Raw genomic sequence first — 22,200 nt, forward strand, 5'->3', positions numbered from 1 at the left:
CAATGAGACCATTATAAATGAGAAACTATGGCTCTCCACAGACTATAAAGAGCTTCCTGAGAGAATATGCTAAAGCAATGTTTCCCCTCCATAATCAGTTCACGATATATGCTGGCAGGATGCCATCTCCAATACGTATGCCTGCGTGACAGTGGCACAATAGAAGTGTTTGCATAATCTATGAGTTCTTTGAGATCCTTTGCAGGATCAGTCAGTACGTATCTGTAAAATATGATTCCCCCTGCCCCCCGACATTTATAGAGAATTGATGTTTTGTGCATTTATTATGGTACTAGGTGAGACCAAAGAACAATCAGATTGTGTTGTGTATCACTGAGGTCTACTGTTGCACTGTGTAGTTGAAAAACTGATGTCAGAATACATCAATTACACATTTTAGAAGTTACAAGGCAGAAACATCAATCAAAACTTGTCTTTCATAAGGACTTCACAGCATGGGATCTATTCTGCTCCAAGCCCTAGCGCTGCACATGTGGATAAATTCACAGGCATTTTGGAGATAGAGCACTCCTCCTTGGCTTGGATTCTGCTGTTCTTAAACCCAGGTAAACACTCACTACTTCCCTGTAACACCTGCAGACATTTACTGAACATAGCATTTTCACAACACTTCTAACCAGTTTGAAGAAGGGATTATTCATCATGAAAAAGTTCAGCACATGATCAGGGCCAGTTGCAATGAAGGTCATTTTACAAGAGTTATGAAAGAGGTTTTTCCATCCTGTGTTTCTTGCTGGAATTTTTACTGCCAACTTGATTTCTCACCTGCAGCCTAGGGTCGACATTATATGATACAACCTAAATAATTCACACCTTTAATAATGAATAACATTTCCATAATTTTCCAAAAAGCACGTGTAACGCAAAATATAAAATCCATCTAATGCTCATTTTCTTAAATATCACACTACTGTAAAATGGCAAAAATACAAGCATCTACTTCTTTATAACAAAGAAATATTGCATGAAATACAGCAAAGTGACATAGTCTGTATTGATCCATATATCCCAAGTCACTGGCACTTCATATTGCTAACTTCTGTTGCACTCTTATGCTTTTAAAAATAAAATCTCTAAAGCCGGCTCATCAAGTCAGGTCATAAAATGACCTAATCAAGTTGGGGGTAATTTTTATGCAAATGGAATTAGATAAACAGAAAAATAAATATTTGGTAAATATTCCATGTCTCACATAGGAAAACATAACAGAAAAATTCTAATATATGTATATAGAAAATACCTATTGTACCACAGTCCTGGAGTTGGAGGACAAAGGAATATTCTAAACTGAACACAATTTACATCTCAAGACAACGTGAGTGCATGGTTAAATGCACCAGAGTTAAAATTGTCAGTGTAAAAATGAAGTAGTTTTTGTTTAGGCTTCATATATCCAACACTACTCCAAAAATAATATAAAATATTGGGGGGAAGATTCTGTCTTAGCAACATACTAATTCAGACAGTGGACAAAAGTACAATAGTCAGTAACCCATCTTTTGAGTCTTGTACTCATTAAGAGCAAAAAATAGTATTTGATTACTTGCAAATTATTTAGCATTGTAGAATATAGGACTGTCTAGCAAGCAAGGGTAAAATATAGAAATTGATTAGGTTCCTATTAAAAAAAAAAAAAAAAGACAGCAATTTTCCTGACCACTCCTGCCAAAAAAACCCTCTGCTTTGAAATAAATACTATACAGTGTTTTTAAGTTGATGACAAATGAAAACCCAGAATACAAGAGAGAGACTGAGAATGAATCATTTTTAACTACCATTCTAAGGTATTTTTTACTGGAAGCCTTTTATCACAAACACAAGGTACTAATCACACGGAAAAATTGTTTTCTTCCAGGTGAAAAGAGGGGGAGAACATAATCATCTGAAAACCGATTTTAGCATTTTGTTCAGAAGTTTGTATCCCACTGTATTATAGTGGAAAGGGTCACTTAACACAAAAATGCAGGAAAGAGGAAAACATAGGTATAAAGCTGGAATTCCATTAATTCTCTTTCATTGTGAATATATTATTAAATTGCACGGAGAGGGTCTCTGTGGCTTTCCTGAGAAGAAAATATAATGGAAAAATTAAGGCCCACAAGAGAAGGACTGGTGATCACACGACCTGATGACATACTTTCACTGTAAAATTAATTCTGCTAATTTTATTCCAAAAGTAAGAATAAAGAGGTTCTCTCAAAATACACCAACATTAGAGTTCTGTTATAAACTTTTAGCAGCCAGGCAAAGGCTAGCACTACCAAATAGTCAGGCTATTCTAAACAAGGAAGAAATAGACTGAAGACATTTTCCCCCAACTTTAAACCTGATTTATCTGTCACACAAGTCTTGAGGTTGAATTGGTATCCAGTGCTGTTACAAATTCACCACGATATAACAATGGCAAGACCTGTGAGATGAACTCTTTTTTTTCTGTTGGTACTTTAATAGTTTTCTTTTTTTACTTTTTCAGAAGCACACGCAGTCATTTTGCATTTACACAAAAGGAGAAAAAAAGTGTTCTAGCAGTCGCGTTCCTCTAGCTAATATGATCATATTTAAATGCAATAATAAAAACTCTGCTTCCAGAGATTTCTCAGAGTTAGGCTGATTCTTTTGTGACCACTTGTCCTCTTTATTTTTTTTTTACTATCTGGTAATATTTCCTATTCAAAACATTCAATGTGATATCTAAAAATGTTAAATCATATATCTAAAAGACATGGATGAATGGACATGGTCTTCAATGTCTGTATGTCAAAAGTCGTATCTGGAAGACAATATAATATAATGTATGCAGTGAGAAATAAGAGAGAAAGATATAGCTGTTAGCACTGGAAAATAATCTGTCAGGTTGATGGGTAAAGTGTCTTAAGAGTCCTAGAGCCCTGTCATTTTTAGAGTCAGATGTCTTAATTAGCAGGACTTGCCCTTTTAAAGATGCCTGCCTGTGCAAGAAAGAGCTTCACTAATCTTTGCTTTGCATAATAATCTAAGCACTCACCCAGAAGGTGGGAGAGTACTTGACTTCTCTCCCAGCTTGAAGCAATTCAGACCCACATCTCCAGTTTCTCAGGAGAGTGGCCTAAATCCCTGAATGAAAACACAAAAGCACAGAAAGAAGAAGAAAAAAAAGCAGATCTGAACTTTTAACAGCTCTGAGCTTATCCCAAGAAGGAGAGACCTAGGTTATATAGTCTACTCCTGTAATCATGCTTATTATTTTTAAGCAACAGTTGCCTGACATTAGGTGCAGCAGATGCACTCTGATCACTAGCTTGCAACACAAACTGCTGGCTCCAGTGTTTGTAACCTTTCCGTTTCTGAGTGAAAGCTGCTGTAGCTGCCTAATTTCATGTTGAAGTCAGTTCTGTTCCTGCTTGGAAGTCCAAAATTTCTAGGCATAGTTAGATATCTCCAGTTAAAATACAGTTCCTAGCATTCATTTAAGTATGCAGATTTAAAAGTCCAGCTGGTACTGATGTATCCAGGTAGCAGAAACTTGTAGCCTGGAAAATACAAATCACAAAATGTTACCTAGATGTAAATCAGCCTTTTAGACTTGCGAACCGGAATGTTTCTGTTCCTCATATTTCTGTGTTCTTCACCTTTACAAAAGTTCATGTTCTCTGGGCTTGGGAATCAGAAGCAGCACCTGGGATCTCCCAGTCACACTCGTAAGTAATTGCCAGTTATTTGTGAGCACTATTTCAAGCAGTCACTTCATTGACATGCTATGCATACCAACAAATGGCTCATACTGGAGCTGGACAGTAAATTACAAGGTTTGCGTATGCTTTTAAAAGATGTAATACCTTCTATTTTTCAGCAATCACAAGTAATGCATGTGAATGAGCTATCACATGAAAAATAGGATTGACAGGAGGCTGGCTAGCACAGCAAATGATGTTAAAAACAATCTGACATCAATCCTACCTTTCATTTATTGCATCTCAAAAAAAGTGTAATAACTGTTGTGACAAATACAGGTGGGTCCTCCAACAAGAGACAATGAATCCCATTCTTTCTAAGAGGCAGCATCACAGAGAAAAATAAAGAGGAAATCAAGATAGTAAAATTATTCCAGAGGAGTCACTGAAAACTCTGTTTGAAATTTGCAGGTATTCTTTTTCACACTTCAGTTGCCATATATAGTTTCCAAATTAAGTACCATCATCCATGAAAGGATCACAGATTTTTTCAATTACTTTGGTAAATATTTACCAGTTTCTCTTTAACAGAAAGGAGATTTTTCCTTTTTTTTTTTTTTTTTTTTTTTTACACCCTGATTTAAATCATTCTAATTAAACAGCAAAACCTTCAAAACTAACAAACTCACTCCGTGGATTCACGATATAATGTCTTGCACACATAATACATTTATCAGCTATATCTTAACAATTATTGTTGTGAATGCTGGGAGCCTCTGTCCTTGGCAAGGAATAAACTGAGGAGGAGCTGGGGCTCTGTGGAGCCTGGAAGAGTGAAATGAGTTTGGGGAAGCATGAAGGACTGATCGGAAGATCAAGGGCAGAGGTGAGAGAACCCAGCAAAAAATGTAGGAGGCCTGGAGAGAAGCAAGTTCATACGCTAGCAGAAACATAAAGGCCAGTTTTTGTGAGAGTCCTTTACACTTGAGGGCAGCCCAAAGCCTTCCTATGGACGCACAAGTGTATACTAGCTCCTTTGTCGCTACTTTTTTAACTCATAACCAGGAGATGCCTGAATTATCCTGTGCCACACTATAGGGCACTGTCACCTGGTCATTTAGAAGGAGAAGTAGTGGAAAGAGAAGGCTGAACTGCATGAAAGGACAATGGAGAAAAATTGTCCCTAAATCAAAAAATGCTACAAAGGAGGAGACATCCCCCCACTTCCTTTTTCACTCCTTATCTCTCTAGCTCACACCCTCCTTCCCATCTCTCTCAGAAACAGCTATAAGAATAGCTCTTAGAACAGGCTGCAAGTGCTTAGAAACAGGTACTACCACTTGATACCTTTCCTGCACAGGGCATGACAAATACAAGGTCCCTTCATCATTCCTCCATTACTTTTGTGCTAGGTTTTCAGCATCAGTTCCAACTAAGCAGAAGCAGACAGATGATGCTGTAATTTCTATGTATAAAATAATAACAAATACATAAAAAATATTACCACAGTTTAGCAGCTCATATTTATTTCTTCTAGATAGCAGAGAAATGTAATTCAGTCACTGATTTAATGTGAACTTGACTACAGTACCACCCTTTTTGCAGAACTACTTAAAAGGTAGATCAACTTTAAAAGTACAATTTTTCATATAAGTAAATAAACATAGTTGGGAGCTGAAGATCATCACTTGCACCTTGAGGTGAGCAAGCATGTATGGTAGAGGGAAAGTTGATGTTGAGTTTGAGAAGACGAACTGATTATTACTGGCATATGAAATAGCCAATAAATTGCTTATTTTCCTCACTTGTCACAGTTTGCATTGATCTTATGTGTATCTCAGCTCCTTAGATAAAAATGCTTTGTGAGTTGATCTTACATAATAAAACCAGAGAGCAGAATTACCATGATGCATCTTTTCACTGTGGTTGTCGCAGCTAGACTGATCCAACTTGGATTCTGTTTGCCATGCACTGAAAGATCATTTAGAAGCCATTAAATTCACCTTCATTTGACCTGCACAATTCTGTTTAGCAACCCTTATGTCTGACTTATTCATCCCCAAAAGCACAGATACAGAAACAAGACTAGTGCTAGGTGGCGAAGACTCTGTCACTGTCTCTCCTGCAGCGCTGCCTCTCCAATAGATGTGCTTTCACCACTGTAGGAATGCAGCAGAAGTAGTACATGAAAAGCGTGTAAAAGCATGATATTTTCCTCAGGCATAGTAACAGTAATAGTACATGATACCGAGGAACTTTATGCTTTTGGACTGTGATGCTTATGAAAGATGAGACTGATAGATGTGCTGACTGAACACTTGTACTTCAGAAGGATTCTGTAGGTATTTTCAGTGCTTCAAATACCTAACTTCTGCATTCACTTGTAAGGGTGTGTATTTGCACATATAGCTGCACACACATCTAAAAAGAGAGAGAGAACAAACAAATACACATGTCCATTTTTCCTCCGTGATTTGGCTATTTCCAAAGTTGATACATTTTCACCTGTCTCCTTTTCCCAAAGCGATCCTCAAGTAGTGAGAAGTGTCCACAAAAATTTCCACTCTTTGGTGGCTCTGGTTAGTACATAGAAGAGTAATGTATTGTCTCAGTGTCGTGCTAATGGTGGGTAGGCTAAAAGATGTGACTATCTTAATACTGAGCAACTTCCAGACTGATCTACTCTGTCAGTAATAAGGCAGAATGGGTCTAGGACATAACTATCACACAAGTTGCCTGGCTGCACGCAGCTCTTGCACAGACGACAATGATGTTCAGTGTGATAACACAGTTCATGTTAGTGTAGTCTCTTCCAGACTGCAATATAGACTTGCTTAATTTACCCTTCAAATTTATTCTTTCACCAGGAATACACTGTGTGTCATAAGAAAAACAGGCATCTGCTTACATATTGCATTCATGTCATATACTCATAGCATCTCTTTCATGTTCAATCTTGACAATCTGATTTGCAGTTATATGTGTTGAGCTGACAAATTATTCCCAGTGATTAAGAGTTATTTAAAAAAGATTTTGAAAAGGTAGTCGGAATTACAAATAGGGCTTATTTCTTCACAGGATTATAATTTGATAAAATAAGAAGCAGGGTTGAACCATTGTGAGTCTGCATTGTACTTATATGGCACAGCATTGACTCTGGTTTTGAATTTGCAGTTCACTCCACCAAGAATTTTCAGTTTTCGATTCTGATTTTCAGTGGAAAAAATGATTAACCAATTAAAATTACCATGCAGTATCAGCTAAAGAAAAGTTTGTCCTCTACCCCACTGTGAACACAGCCGCGCAGTAATAGTAACATCTATTTCTGTTGTCCCTCTGCATGTAGAAGACCATTATCCTGTGACTGTGTTCTGTTCTGCTGATACAATCTCTTAAATAAAGTTTTACTGTTTACTTTCCTTAATTGAAGTACAATAGAAAAGCCACAGCCTTCAAGAAGCTTCGCTTTAGTCACTGTCTTGGAACTTTGAAGGTGTTTCAAGTTGTCTTTCAGTGTACTTCAAAACATCCTTGATAAAAGAGTGTGTGTGGAGGTGGAGTGGGAATATTAACAGCAATTATATTTTATGCAGAGTTGTAAAAAGTTTACTTAACTGCCAACCTTCTGCCAACTTTCCCACTACGGTTTTGATCCTCTCACTGCTCTGTTAAGTGATCAAATCCTGCAAAATATTTTTCTTGCAGGCCTTACTTTGCCCCTTTGTGGAGCTGAATATTTCTTTGAACAGATAAATGACATTTAATTTTTTTTTTTAATCCTTTCTGGCTTACAATCATCAGAATCTCTTACAATTTTTAATTTAATTTTAATTCACTAATCCTAAGAGGGAACCTTCAAACATTGAAGACCGGCCTTACATTGACAGATGTATGGACAAACAGGCTAGATACTGGCAGATGTTTTCATTTTACGCTGGACTATATGAACTTATTTAACAGCCTTCTGCTTCCAGTAATGAAAGAAATGAAAAACATTACAATATAGTCCAAAATATAAACTCATAGCAACAATAACTGCCACATGGCTATAAAAATGTCGGTTAACTGTGTATGCAACCTGAGCAGGAAAAGTGGAAAATTACTTACTGGTAAGAAAATGCTGGGAAGTAGGGCCAAAGTCCCTGTGAGCTTCATGCAGTTGCCTGATGCGCTCATCAATGGCCACCTGTTCAGAGAGGAGAAAAAAATTTACTCTCTTCTAAACAAGTAACAAACAGTGATTATAGTCAGATACTTTTTTCATTAGAGAACATTCGTTTTAAAATTAAGTAGGCTCCTGCAACAATCATTACCCCTCAGGGCTTAACTGATATTTAATATGTTTTATCCAAAAGAAAGGAGCATAAAAAAAGGATTTGATTTGGTTTTTGGTGTTCTTCCCCGCACCCCAACTTTAACTGATTCTAGTACAAGTTGAAAATGAGAAGGCTGATAAATAAAGATATAGCAAATTAGCCTGACTTTATGTACCTGAAGAGAATACAACTGTTGCTTGCCAATATTGAAGTCAGATACTTTCCTCTATGTTAATACTTTTCCAGAACTACCTCAAAAATACTTTTTGAGAGTTCTACTATTATAAATCATCATGTGGAAAAGTAATCTCTTTTAATGTGGACATGATAACCATATTTTAGCTGAGTGCTGACATGAAGGTAGCCAAAGAGCATCTGGTACAAACATTTCTCTGTTCTTTTAATCAGTCAAATCCTAGCCCCCTGACCCTTTCCTTGGAAGAGTCCTTCGAAGAACACATTGTTCCTAATGTTTTGTTGGGTTGGTGTACTGCATGAATACATAGATGCTAGTTGTAAGATTGGTTTTATCTTTACCCTTGAAAATCCCATTAGAGCTAAGTATCAACCAAGCAGCCAAGACGAGTTGGCTGCTATAAAATTCCATAGCCTATGAATGACATCTACCAGCAGCTTTATAGCCTGTATGCTAAAAGGATACAAATGTTAAGCCTAAGAATAGGATTAGGTAAAGCAAGGAAAAATGTTTGAAAGTAATGATAGAATATTTTAGAAATGTATTAAGTAAAATAACTGATAGGAAGCAGATTCAGTTAAATATTGACTGTAAGAAAGAGTGTTGTATCAACACTAACAAAGCAGAAGGTAAAAAGTGATGGGTCTGTTTTTATTGTCCTAATTGAGAGATACGTAACAAGGAAAGAAATAGGTTGCATGAATAAAAAGTAATTCACATTTTAAAACTTTCAGGGATTTTTTTTTTTTGGTTGGTGGTAGGAAGGAGCAACTGTCTAATAACTGGGCATGATTCAGTTAGAAGGGAAAAGTAAAGATAGAATTGACTAGCTCTTTGACATGGCTGTGTTTGTTTGCCAGATAACCCCTAGCCCCTAAAATCTTGTTTCACTAAGCACAATGGAATTTTAACATCAGGATTTCTTTGCTTACAGTTTCAAAACTGACACTATGACCAAAAGGCCCCCCTTTATTTCTTTCCTCAAGCCATTTTTCAGGTGCTCCTCTTGCAGCTTCCTCCATTTCTATGCCCTCTTTTCTCCTTTGGCTTCCTATACCCAGACCCGATGTCGTTTTTTGTTAGGCCCCATTAAGCAGCACCTCCTCACATAGCTCAGTTACTAGCATACCACCACGTAGCCTCTGTTCTTATTTCTACTGTTTTCTTGAATGCAGAATTGCTCACAGAGTAACACTGATACCGACAGGTTTAAGGCAGGCACATGCTGGCTCAGTCCTACGACCTGTGCTTTTTCTGTTTAATCTTGCTGATTGCTTAGCCAGTCAAAACTAATCCCAGGAAGAGGCTGAACTCTGGGTAACTTCTGAAACTGTGGGTAGAAGAAGGCTGGATAAAGGGCAATTTAAGCCTGGAGTTAATTGCATGGACAGATGTTCTGTTACGTAATGTTTCATACTAGGGACTGGCTTTGGGCTTGAGTTCACACCTAATTCACAGCATAGAGATAAACTGGGGAAGTTTGTAAAGGCACAGAAAACAATGATAGGGCTGCTTCTGGTCATCCATATCATTGGCTTAAGTATAGAAACATAAACTAAATTATTTTTAATCAAGAAATGTCTTTTCAATCAAGACTGGGAAGACAATCTTCTACATAAAACAAATACATACTAATAAAAAATACTGGAAAAAATGTTAGTTGAATTATATACATGCTTTGGAATCCTCTTAACATACCTATTTTGTCTACCTACAATTTTTTTATACCTACTAGGACATTAACAGTTAGTGACGAAATATAGGGCTTCTCCTTTACATTAGTACTTACTCTTCAGTAAGTCAACTAGGATGAGAAAAAAACTTTCTGGCATGCAGAATTGCTAAAGAGAATGAGAGCTCTACAAACGCACAGCAGGGAGCAGCGTTTCATATAGGAGAATGACAACAGCCGGCTTGTGGTCAGAATAAAGTATGGGAACCCTTTGGTATGTGTGACCACTGCCAGCTCACAGCCCATTTAACTTTACCTCTGCTAAAACTGAGAATTTCAATCAATTTAAAATACCCAGGTGAGCTTTGAGCTATACAAAATTACTAAACCAAGACTGTTAGCCATATATGCACATCCAGCAAAATAAAATACCTTACATTCAGGGTAAACTTTCAAACTGAACAGCCTTATATGTGAGCCAGGAAATACCTCTGTCTAGAGGTAGATTTTGTCAATACAGGGGCGAATAAACATTGGGGAGTCTTGAGTATTCTCCAGGAAACCTCACCTGAGAACACAAAAAGTTATCCCATTTGACTGCCAGGAAATATCACTTTAGGTGCCAAAAGATGAACTCACTGTTGACGGTAAAGCAAAGGTTATTGTGGTCAATCTCTATGCATTTTACCAACACTAGGATGCAAATGATAAAATAACAGAATTTAACCCACCATAACTGGAGTTATTGTCAACAATAAAAAACCCCACCTGAACAAACAATGATTAGAGTTACAGAAGAATGTGTCTCTGATCCAATAAAATCAGAGTTGGATTTGGTTTTGTGGCTTACTCCCTAGGTACCTGGAGAAGGAGAATCGTATCCACCTAAGTCTTCATAACTGACTTGTGATTCTTGAAAAAATTCTTACTGGCATGTAAATTATTTTTTAAATTAATTTTCAAAACCAATACATAGGTTATTCCCGAATTTTAAATTTTGTCTTGTTTTCTTCCAAGTCAGGCGAAATAGGTTCCTCCAATACAAGCACAAACAGTACCCTATGTATTTTTGTATGCTATGCTCTGAACCAAGTGCAGTCTTCCTTAGAACAAAATGAACATTGTGAAAAAACTGGAGCTGTGTGTGATGAAAACAGCAAAGTTTTCAACCTGATTCAAGCACTCATTTTCCTTGCTTTAAATGGAAGAAGACATACATACTACTAACGAAGTTTTGCAAATACCACTCCCCTGGTCATGTCTTGGAAAAACTGTGTCTTCTGACTTCAGTAGTCTCTTCTTACTAGTATCAGCTTAGCCAGACTAATATGCAAAAAGTAATCATTTTAAAGGTATTATTACCAGTACATAATATGCAAGATAGAACTGTGGATTGCATTTGGGTATCTTTTGGATAAAACTCACTACAAGATTGCTCCACAATTACTGTTATTTAAAAAAAAAAATTATAAAAATCAATAGGTGAATATTTAAAAAGTCAGCTATTGCTTTATCTGAATCAAGACATGAGAAGTTGGTTTTAACTGACTAAAATCTTTTTAGATCTGATTTTGACTTAAAAACAAACATCAGATTTTTCTGTAATTGGGATACTTGAACTGTTGCTTTTCTTCACTGAAGATACATGCTTGAACAGATATGCCTTTCCATTATTTATTTAATCTACTGCTTTACATAACATTTATCTTCTTTCAATCATAACAAATGAAAGAAGCACAGTAGTGCCATAAATATTATACTTGAAGGTGAAGATGGTAATATTAAAAATCCTATACTGATTTTCAGTGATATTGACATGGAACATAAACAGTTTCTGCTAAACAAATGAACAAATTAAAAAAAAAAGTTATTTCAAGTTCCTCTCCTTTAAAGATTTTGAAAACATTTGATGAAACAAGTTCTATTTCCCATCATTTGGATGCAGCCATGTGAACTGAATATATAATCAGGTTCAGTTAAACAAATTACAACAATAAAAAAGCAAAGCCATGTCATGTAGTTGTTAGGAATAGTTTGTAAGCACTTCACCTAGTGTAGGGGTTCAATCTTGAAAACACTTATAACAGCTGCACTGAAATCAGAACAAGGATTTGATAGATTTGACTTGGGTCTACTACTAAATTCTCTTTTTTAAAAAGTTTTGCCGGCTTTTAACTGAGAACTTTTTTATTGCCTTTAAAGTGTTCTTTTATGTTTATGTCCACACTGCAAAAGACGAGATCAAGAAGCAAAATTAAGTTGTTTCATTCTCAGTATTTTCCATGTTCTCAAAAACTACATAACAGCAACTCTTAAAGCGTCCTGGGTTTGCTAAGCTATTCAGAAAGATGTAATGGAGGAAGGAGGCACTCCCCGTCATGTTAAAGTTGCGCCTGCAAATAATGTGTGGCCTCAGCAAAGAGCTACAAAAATGGTCTCTCTCTCAATCCATGAATCTTGTATTCCTGGAGGTACAAATTCCATACTGGGACAACAAAATACCCAGCCTAGGTCTAGCACTGTGTCTTAATCCTGCCCCAGTCTTCCCCATAGCTTTGGTGTTCAACTGAACCACTTCAGCAGAGGAAACTACCTCTGGGTAGATGATCTGGTACCTCCCAGACAGATGATCTCTGAGCATTAGGCTAAAACATACTCTGCAAAATGAGTGGCTGCAATGCTGTATGAGTGAAGGTGACTGGCTGAATGCCTGTTTGTGCTCAGCAGAGAATTCACCTTCAACGAACTTTGCAAGGAATTTTTCAAAAACCTCTTATTCGTGAATCTTAAATGGTCATGGACAAATGGCCAACGAAGCCTGTGATCACGCGTACTGAGAAAACATCAGGCAAACGGGGAACGTTACGTGAATACATGAATGCCTCCACCCTTGTTAGCATTGAGAAAATCCAGAAAGAGACTTCTGGGGCTTCCAAACTCTAGTTCAAAAATCATATCTGAATTATAAATCAGTTCTCTATCACAGTCCTCTGTTTGGACACACCCTTTTATAAAGGTGAAGAACTAAGCATACAAGGATACTACGTGTTAGGTATCTATTAAACACTATTTACGTATCTCCCTTCTTGATGTATTTGAATAATGTCTTTTGCAGCATGCAAGTGTGTTTGGCTTTCCTGGCCAGTGTGAACAGTAAATGTGCAAATGCACGCTCTTGAGCAAAAAAAGCACAAACAACTACTGGACTTTCTAAAGAACACTGTAACAAAACCACCTTTGATGTATTACAGCAACTGCTGCTATGCTAGTGAAACATCTAAAAAGATGCATTACACACTCATCTCTCCCTGGTTGAAAGCGTTACTATCTTGCAAAGACTATTTCCTGTAAAAAGACTTAATAATTTTGTTCTCATTCTAGTTTTTAAATTGCCGTCATGTATGTTTGTAATGTTTATATTTTTCTCAGAATATTTGATAAGCAAGGAAATAAAGAAGCTTTTTACAAAACCAGGGCTTGAGTTAACACCCCTTAGCCTCTTGTAGTGTGATTATGTTGCCATAATTCAAAATAACTGTTGATTTTCTCCTAAAAGTCTAGAAAGAGATGTGAGTGCTTCAGAAGAAACAGTGTGAAGAACAATGAATCAAAACCCATTCTGTTGATGGAGTGGTTATTTGTTTGCATTCACTTCAAACCAAACCAAACCAACAATAAACCCACCCTCAAAACTAAAACAACTCTACATGTGGCACCAGTGACAACGATATCCAAAAAGTCAATGAAGTTGAAAGCATGAAACTAGAAAATGAAAATGAGGAGTCTGTGTGATTTGATATCACTTATTTTTGTATATTTTTTTTCTTGGGGCCCACCCGGGTTTATTTCTATGTGCATCTCTTTAGAAATATCTTAATTTACCACGCAAAGTATGGCAATAAGTGTTTTTTTTCTTTCTACATTTGCTCTAGACGCTTTGTTACATGTCTGCATTTTCTAAGTTGACTTTTATTCTTTCTAAGAAAAAGAAATATCTTTTTGTCTTTAATGCGCATGGAAATGAACAGCAGTTTCTACTACCCCTATTTCTAAGCCAAACCATGCTGTCATTGAAAAGACTTAGAGTCATGTGCTATTTTGATAGGGGATTATTAATACTATAATGGAGAAAAAAAATCTCAGTCTTCCCTCTTCCTGATTCACCATTGCTAGGTCTGCTGACATGCTAGTCAAGTGCTAGGATCCCCACATAAAGTGAAGAGAAAAATGTTTTATTTTTTTTCCTTAAAAGAAAACAAAGTTTTTTCTCACCAGATTTCTCTGGATGCTCTCACTTCTGAATAAAATATACCAAACATAGGCAAATATTAGAATGTCCTTTAATCTGTCAAGAAGGCAACTTCAAATAGGGGAGAAGGAAAGAGTTTTGTTAAGTTCTAGTTTATTCTATTTTAAGATCATTGATAGAAAAGTGAGGAGGTCAGGTAGATATCGCCTGTCTCACTCAGTGAAATCAGTCGTTTACATTTGAGCTTGACTTCTTTAAATTAGTATTAATTTGAAATACAGCAACAGCATTAACTCTTCTGAGGTCAGAATAACATCCTTTTTTGTAAGGGCATCTAAGGGCATGTACGCCACAATGTATAGACACTAATCGCATAATGATGCTGCTCTAAAGGCAGACAAATTATATGAAGGCATGTTAGTGGCAGTTTTTACTATTTATCAAAAGGAGACAGTAGAAATGAGATCATTAGTTAAAAAAACCCTCAAAATATAAAGAGTTAAGACAACTGTTGAATGGCTGAATAAGCCTGGGATTCTGAGAAAAAAAGGCAAGAAAAAAAGGAAAAGAACAGAAGAATCTCATCTAAACAGCTATATTTAGTGCAGCAGCAAAATGACACATAATCTCCCTTTTCAAAATTTACTTCACCAAGGGCTGTTCTCATGAAAAGAGAAGGGCAATTTTCTGAATTAATATGCATGCGTACAATACTTATTAAAATAACATTCCTTTAATTCCCTCCCCCCCATTTTAATAGTATTTGCACAGCCTCCTGACTTTGACTCCAATCACACCCAATTTGACTGTATATCAAAGGAAACTGCTTCTACAAGACCCTTTTTAACATTACCCAGTAATTCTCCTCCCAAGAGCTGAAAAGCTTCTTTCTTTTCTCGCACTGACTCAGAGCTGCCAAAGCAGTACAAGACTGTTCTTTACAAATCAATAAACAGGAAGATCTGATCTACTGTACTTCTAATAGCTACTGAATTCAGCCACTCACTGTTCCTTATATATTAGGAGATAAGGATGGATTTAAATAAGCACACTTTGTGCTGTAATGAGGAACAGCTGGGGAAAAGGCAATCGATAGTCATTGTTCTCAGCTGCTGAACTTCAGGTTTAAGTCTTGATATTTACTGTGTTGAAAGCACAGCAAAGGACAGTCAGTTTTCTGGTGAAAAGTTCAGTAATCAAAAATATTCTGAGTGTGTAAAAATTAACATAATGTGCGCTTATTTTCACGTGAAATTAAAATATAGATGAAGATCATGTTACTCGCATGCATTTACAGCTGTTACAAAGACTAAATTCAAATTCCAAGATTTCTGGGTCGTGGTAGGACTATGTCCTTCAGCAGATTGAAATCTGAGTGACTTCATGTAATTCTCCTTTCAGAAAAAAAAAAAAAAAAAGAAATCCTAAACTCTTGTTTCAGACGGAACAAGAGAGTAACATGTAATAAAAATTCAGGAAACATCTTAAAGCCCTGGGCACAAAGACTTAGAAAACAGTAAATGAAAGAACAATCTCCTTGACTTAATGTGTCTACTGTGAATAATCAGCCATTGCTTCTTAGGCTTTTGTTTTATAATCCTAAATCAGTGAACTTTAGTATTTGTGTATCTCTATGCCTAAGGAAAGAAAGTTAAGTCTTACGGTTTAAATAACAAAAACGTTCAAACTTAAAGGGAATAAAACCATTGTAAACCCTGTGAAATCTTAAGAACAAACATCTTTAGGAAACAGTTCTCCTACAAAACATGACTTGTTTTGTTTTGGATAAAAGATATTCTGTCAGAGAGGCCTAGCATTTGACATCTCCACTGCTCCTGGAAATGCCTCATACACGCTGGCAGGGGTTCTGCAAGCAAACTGTCTTTCACGTCACTGTATGTTCCTCATTTCTATTCACACACTTTTGTTACGTATAAAATATTTTATGAAACAATGTGAGCATGGACTCGGCCTTTTAAAAGATGTACAAGAAACTCCTATGCAGTCCTCCATTCTTGAGCTTTTTATTAAAAGTTTCAAATTCTTGGCTTTTTGGACACATTAATTCTTTTTTAATATTGCTTTTTATATGTAATTTAAGCAATCTGAACTATTTTTCTGCCATATTCCTTGCAGAATTTTCTAGTATACCAAGAAAATAATTTTACAAATGATGATAATGAGCAACTGTTCTTTCACAAAACAATTTAAAAGTTTTTAATTCATAGTTTACATTAGCTGCAAATATATAAATATCCATTGACATCCCCCACTAGATTACACTCCAAGTGGGCTGCAGCTTGACTAACCACCTTTCTGCGCCCTTTGACAGTGCCTGTATATTCCTTCCAGGTTACCTGTCTGTGCTTCCACTTTCCGTATAGTACTTTTTTATGTTTGACTTTTGCCAGGAGCTCTTTGTTCATCCATACAGGCCTCCTGGCATTTTTGCCTGACTTCCCGCTCTTCAGGATGGACCAGTTTTAAGCTTGCAGAAGGTGATCCTTGCATACCAATCAACTTTCTTGGACTTCTCTTTCTTCCACGGCCTTACCCGCAGGAGTCTTCCAAGCAGATCCCTGAAGAGGCCACAGTCCACTCTCCGAAAATCCAGGCTTGTGGACTTGTGGTCACTGCAGCCAACAGCCAAGACTGCCTTCGACCTTTACCTCCCCAACGAGCCCTTCCTTATTTGTGATTATGATGTCCAGCAGAGCACCCATCTTCATTGGCTCCTCTATCAGTTGAGTCAGGAAGATTGCATCAACGCTAACCAGGAGCTTACTGAATTGCTTATGACCTATTGTTTTGTCCCTCCAGCAGATAATCAGGCTTGGCCCAGGCCTGTGAACATGAGGCTACGTCTAGCTGTCTGTAAAAGGCCTCAACCAATTGTTCTTCATGGTCAGGTGGCCTATAGCAGACACCCACTACAATGTCCCCCATACTAGTCTGCTCTTTAATCCTCACCCATAAGTTCTCAATTGGCTCCTTTTCCAACCCCATCATTCCTAGTTTAAAGCACTTCTTTACGTATCTGCTATACAGCCCCATAAAATATACTTCTTAGAGGTCTGACTGTGCAGACATATAGAGATTTCTGCTCTGCCTTCAGCATAAAGCTGAAACTATATATACTTTTAGTTCTGTATTGTAAGCTGGGGAAAAGAGAAACTAAAGTGTATATGCTACCCTGAACCTCTGGAAGATTACTGATCTTAAAATGGATCTAACTTTGATGCAGTTTGACATTTTCAAAGACAGTGGGAACTGGCTGCCTACAATTAGGTAGAGAATGTTTTCTGTGGTAAGCAAAACCATCTAGTATGGAGCTCAGCATGGCATATATTCTTTCTGAGATCAAACCTTACTTTTGAGATCAAGGCACCTTCACGCTATATGGTTTGAAATGTTTCCACATAAAATTCTTGCGTTTTGTTGGTTTTTTTCACAACAGTTTATCTATCCTTCAGGATTACTTGTCATCTATAAGACTTTTTGGTGGTATAGTGTGATCATCTCTAGGCACCATAACCAAGAGATGTGTGGATCAATTGGAGAGAGCATGGAGAAATTAATGAGAATGATGGTGACCTACAACAAAGGGTTGAGTGAGCAGTTGCAGTTAAAACTGAGGAACAGAAGTCAGGAAATCAGGAAACAGGGACAAATCTGAAATGATATTTAGTCCTCTCTTTTCCTACTATGAATATATAAATTTCTGCTGTGTTAGTGGTATTAGATTTAATTTAATTGTGCTAAAAAAACAGGGTATTTGGAAGGTTCTGGATTATAAGCTATGTTGAGTGTTGTTTATAAGAAAAACATTCTGCCATGTGATTTCCATATTATTTATGTTAAATGTCATAAGTGGCCTATATTTGAAGATCTATGCTCTTCAATCATTCTGTTGGGAATTTTTCAAATCTTGGGAGAGATAGAAGTGGAATTCCTTCAAGTACAAACCCCAGTTTTTCACCTCTTATGCAATGTGCTCTTTTACCAAATTTAGGGGAAATCCTAGTTTTCCCAAACCCAGAAATTCAGATTATTGGAACAGGATGGGGGGATGGAATGCAGTCTAATACAAATTATTCTTAAAACTGAAGATACGTACTATTTCACATTTAAAGTTCATAATGTTTCCAGAATTGTAAAATGTCATTAGCATGTTACACTGATAAGCATCTTCCATCTAAAATGATGATGGTTTCCTCCACTGAAGGCAATAGAAACACAGGTGATACAAGAGAACCTCAGTTCTACCCTTTTCCTCCCTCTTTCCCTCTTAATCCCCACACAGTCTCATCAATTCTACATACAGATAATTCCTCAACCATTTCTACCTCAAGTGAGTTTCTTCAGTCACATTCGTACTAAGCACCTTCCTCCACAGGAAGTCTTACAGATTTCACTGATGCTATTCATGGAAAAAGTTACTGTTTTGCATGAGTGAAGGCATCTGGATTGGGACAGGAAACAATAGGAAAGTTCAGGTCCATTGAGAAATCTTTATGGAAGATGTGCTGGGGATTAAATTTTCTCTGTCAAATGCTTATTGAAAAGCAACTTGCAGCAGGGCAGTACAGGGCATTGATCTGCAAAACCTGGCTTGAGGCCATTAACATCTTGCATCCCTTAAGAAAAAAGTGGTACAGTTAGATTTTGGTTACAACACACCAGAAGACTTTTACGCTCTTGTGGTGGTTCTTAAAATAGTATACAGGCATCTCAGAGGAAAAGTTTTGCAGGGCTACAATGACATTGCCCCCACCCTTCTCCTGCATTTTTCCTACAGAGCTTCAGTTATCTGATTATTTTGGTATCCTCAGTCTAAATATATTTTTAAACATTTTGTAATAGGAAAAGATTTCAACATTAATTATGATACTGAAACATTAGTCTATTTAGGCTTCTGATCCTACCCTAATATGATTGTTCGACAGATGTGTTCTTAGGCATTGTCTCTTTGCTTTTGGGGCATGCATGGAAAGTAACATCAGGTGTACCATAGTTAGGTCTCTTTAGTATACAACTGTAAAGACATAAAAAATGACACTTTGCTGTGGCCTTTTTAATTTCTTTTGTTTCTGTGCTAAAACATTGTTATTTCTCTTCATTATATTTTTATATTTTTTAAATAGAACTGATACCTTTCTATTTGTTTAAAAATATTTCTAAACAATTTTAAATCCATTCTTCTTTTTTGTACTTTATTTGAAAATGTTTTCATTAATATTTCATAATCCATCCCTCAGGTAAAGCCCTACTATCTCTCAATGAGATTTTAACTGTGGTTTTTTTTGCTTTTCTCTTTCCCTTTTTTTATTTTTTTCTCTCATTAAACTAATAAATTTGCATTGCACTGAAAATGCCATTTGTTTCTGAAAGGTCAGGTAATATACACAGTTTTTGTGCCAAGAGGAATGTATCTTTGGTGACTTAGGGAACTGTAAGTAGAATATAATGCAAGAAATGTTTTATTTTACAGCTGCCACAGAACATATGCCTGCAATTTCCTGTATCAGTTGAGCTTCACCAGTGAAGATTATTCTTTTATAGTTCTAGTTACATTGTCTCACTTTCATTGATCTTTTATCATATTAGTTTTATTGCTCCTTTTCCCCAGTATCTCCAGTACCACTATTAGCATTAGGAATAACTGCTCATCACCGAAGAAAGAAGCTTGTGGCCCGGACCTATATTTTATACAAGTTACTTCTAAAAGAAACAGAAGCTTCATTCAGTATTGACTTTACTCAGCACCAGTTTTAGCTGATTATGATTTCAAAGTTTTTTCTTTCACCGTCTTCCGCTCCCTTCCACTCATATTGCCCTCTGACTCTTCTGGGATTATCAGAGATCAGTATTCAAGAGACTTCAATTTTCAGTTGCCTTTTTCAATTTCTGTATCTTTCTTGTCATCTTAATTTGTTATTGTGTATCTTCATTCTCTTTTAGCATTTCAATTCATACTTCAAAACCCACATCACTACCCCAAATGCAGTGAAAATACATTTTTCACATATATGTAGTAAACCTCTCAATTTTATCTAATAATTTTTCTAAATAAGAGCTAAAGAGTTTCTTAGACTGAGTATGCTGCTACATCTGTAATATCATGCAAAAAGGTATAAAGGGAAGACTGTGTGAGATTTATCTGTCCTAACTCAGGAGTCCTAAGGTAAGAGAGCTAAATCAGCCTTCCTTGATCAGAAGTGAAGAGAAATATGTATCTCCTGAGACAATTCTGCTCATAATAAGACAGACATCTCAGAATAAGCTTCTAAAGATATGTATAAATTGAGCTTTTATAAAATTTAATTTTCCTGAGTGAGTTTGCATGCAAAGGAGGAGGATTCTTGCGAAGACTGACTGAAGGAATACATGGAGGAAGAGGAATATAGGAAAGCACAGGAGAAAGTGGAAAGTAAGACAAAAATGCTCTTTACTGGGGGATTCTATAGGGTAATAAAGCGTAATAAAGTATTCTATGTGCAGCAGCAGTTGTATAAATCCCATATCTCTTCTCTTTCATATTTTCTGCTCTCTCCTCCTTTTCCTCTTTGAGAGTAACACCAGTAGCAATAAATCTATTCACTGTAAGTAATCCTTAGTCCCAAAACTTCCCCAAACATGTCACCTATTTGGTTTCCTTTTTAGCTGCACAGGTTGAAACCAGTAAGATGATGTCAGTAGAAACAGTTTCATTACAGTGTGATCTATTCACGTTATTTTCTTGTTTCATCCGTTTTCTTACAACTGGCAATTTCAAGAGTATAATACTCTGTTTCAGGATGTATTAAAACTGCTTGCTCAATCACATGCTGACACAACATGAAAAGAAAAGCTTAATTTCAGGAGATTACTGACTGAATGGATTAAACAAAATTTTATATATTGTTCTTGTCCAATGAACCCTTTGAAGATGGCCTCTCAGTCTCAATGACTTCTGCAGTGTTCTATATCTTAGCAGCTGTTCAAACTTGGGAGCATCTGTATGATCAGTGCTTAATGCTCCCTGTTATCTGACACTTCTTTATATACAACTAAAGCTCCTGATTTTGCACAAAACCCTCTTTTTCTGCCTGGGAAAGACATGCATATAGCACACTGAAAGATAATAAAATGACTCTAAGCAAATAACAGTTCGAATGGAAACAACTGCTGATAGGATTGATACTACACTGATTGAAGATAGGTAAAACTCCTGTAATAGTGTAATACGACTTCTGAGAGGAGCTGTCTTCATCCTACTGCTCGTCAAAGTCTATATATTTATGCTTTCTAATCTGTGAGTTAAATTCAAGTGACATGACAGCAAAACCTAAGTTATATATAGCACATACCAGTAAACCACAATAATACCAAACTCTATGTTAAATCAGAAACTAACTTCTCTTATTTCCGCAGGTTAACCTATTTGAGAAGAAAAGGTGTTTATAATTTTAAAAAAAATAAATTGTACCACATCTTTACAGAGAATGTAGGATGGAATATAGTGAAGGTTAATAGTTATACTGGCATGAAAGATCACAGCCTATGCATGCATTCAGGAAAACCATCACTCGTGTGTGTCAAAAAAAAAGCATTATCCTACAGTGCACTTGGTAAGTGCCATAAATTTTATTCAAGTAATTCCAGTAACATTACATGCAATTTTCTTCTTAAATCTGTTATTAGCCCTCTCTTTGCAAAGCTGAATACTCTATTTACCACTGTCAATCTGTAAAGGTCTCAGATTAAACTAAAATCTTTGAAAATGGCTTTATTCAATCCCCAGATCTATGCACTTTACAGATTCAGGTCCTCCCATGAGCAGAGGGAGGGCTCTACCTTCCCAGTGGAACAAAGCTCCAAGCTGCAGCCCTGCAGGAGGGAGTGGAATTAAAGCTACGATGTTTTTTGTTTCCAGGAAAACTGTAACTGCTCTGCAGTGACTATTGCAATTTCACAGACTTTATATCAGTGCAAACATTAACCATACATTTTTTGCATATCAGTTCAAAAATGAATGCAACAAACTCTGGACCATAAATATAGTGGTAGAGCTGTTAAAATGCATTTATTGTCTGCACAGCTTCAAATACGAAAAA

The 22,200-nt window shown here is 36.5% G+C and overlaps 1 protein-coding gene across 4 annotated transcripts in view; it reads right to left on the bottom strand.

Moving 5' to 3' along the window:
• DMD (dystrophin) overlaps window positions 1-22,200 on the bottom strand; it is a 1,194,940-nt gene that overhangs the window by 121,141 nt on the left and 1,051,599 nt on the right. For all 4 annotated transcript variants that reach the window (XM_086469458.1, XM_086469399.1, XM_086469594.1 and 1 more), the window contains one exon: window positions 7,779-7,857. In XM_086469458.1, coding sequence (XP_086325584.1) covers window positions 7,779-7,857 — 79 coding nt within the window. The remainder of the gene's footprint in view (window positions 1-7,778; window positions 7,858-22,200) is intronic.

The sequence above is a fragment of the Leptosomus discolor genome, chromosome 1 (assembly GCF_034619465.1).
Source record: "Leptosomus discolor isolate bLepDis1 chromosome 1, bLepDis1.hap2, whole genome shotgun sequence".
In the NCBI taxonomy this organism is placed as follows: Eukaryota; Metazoa; Chordata; class Aves; order Leptosomiformes; family Leptosomidae; genus Leptosomus; species Leptosomus discolor.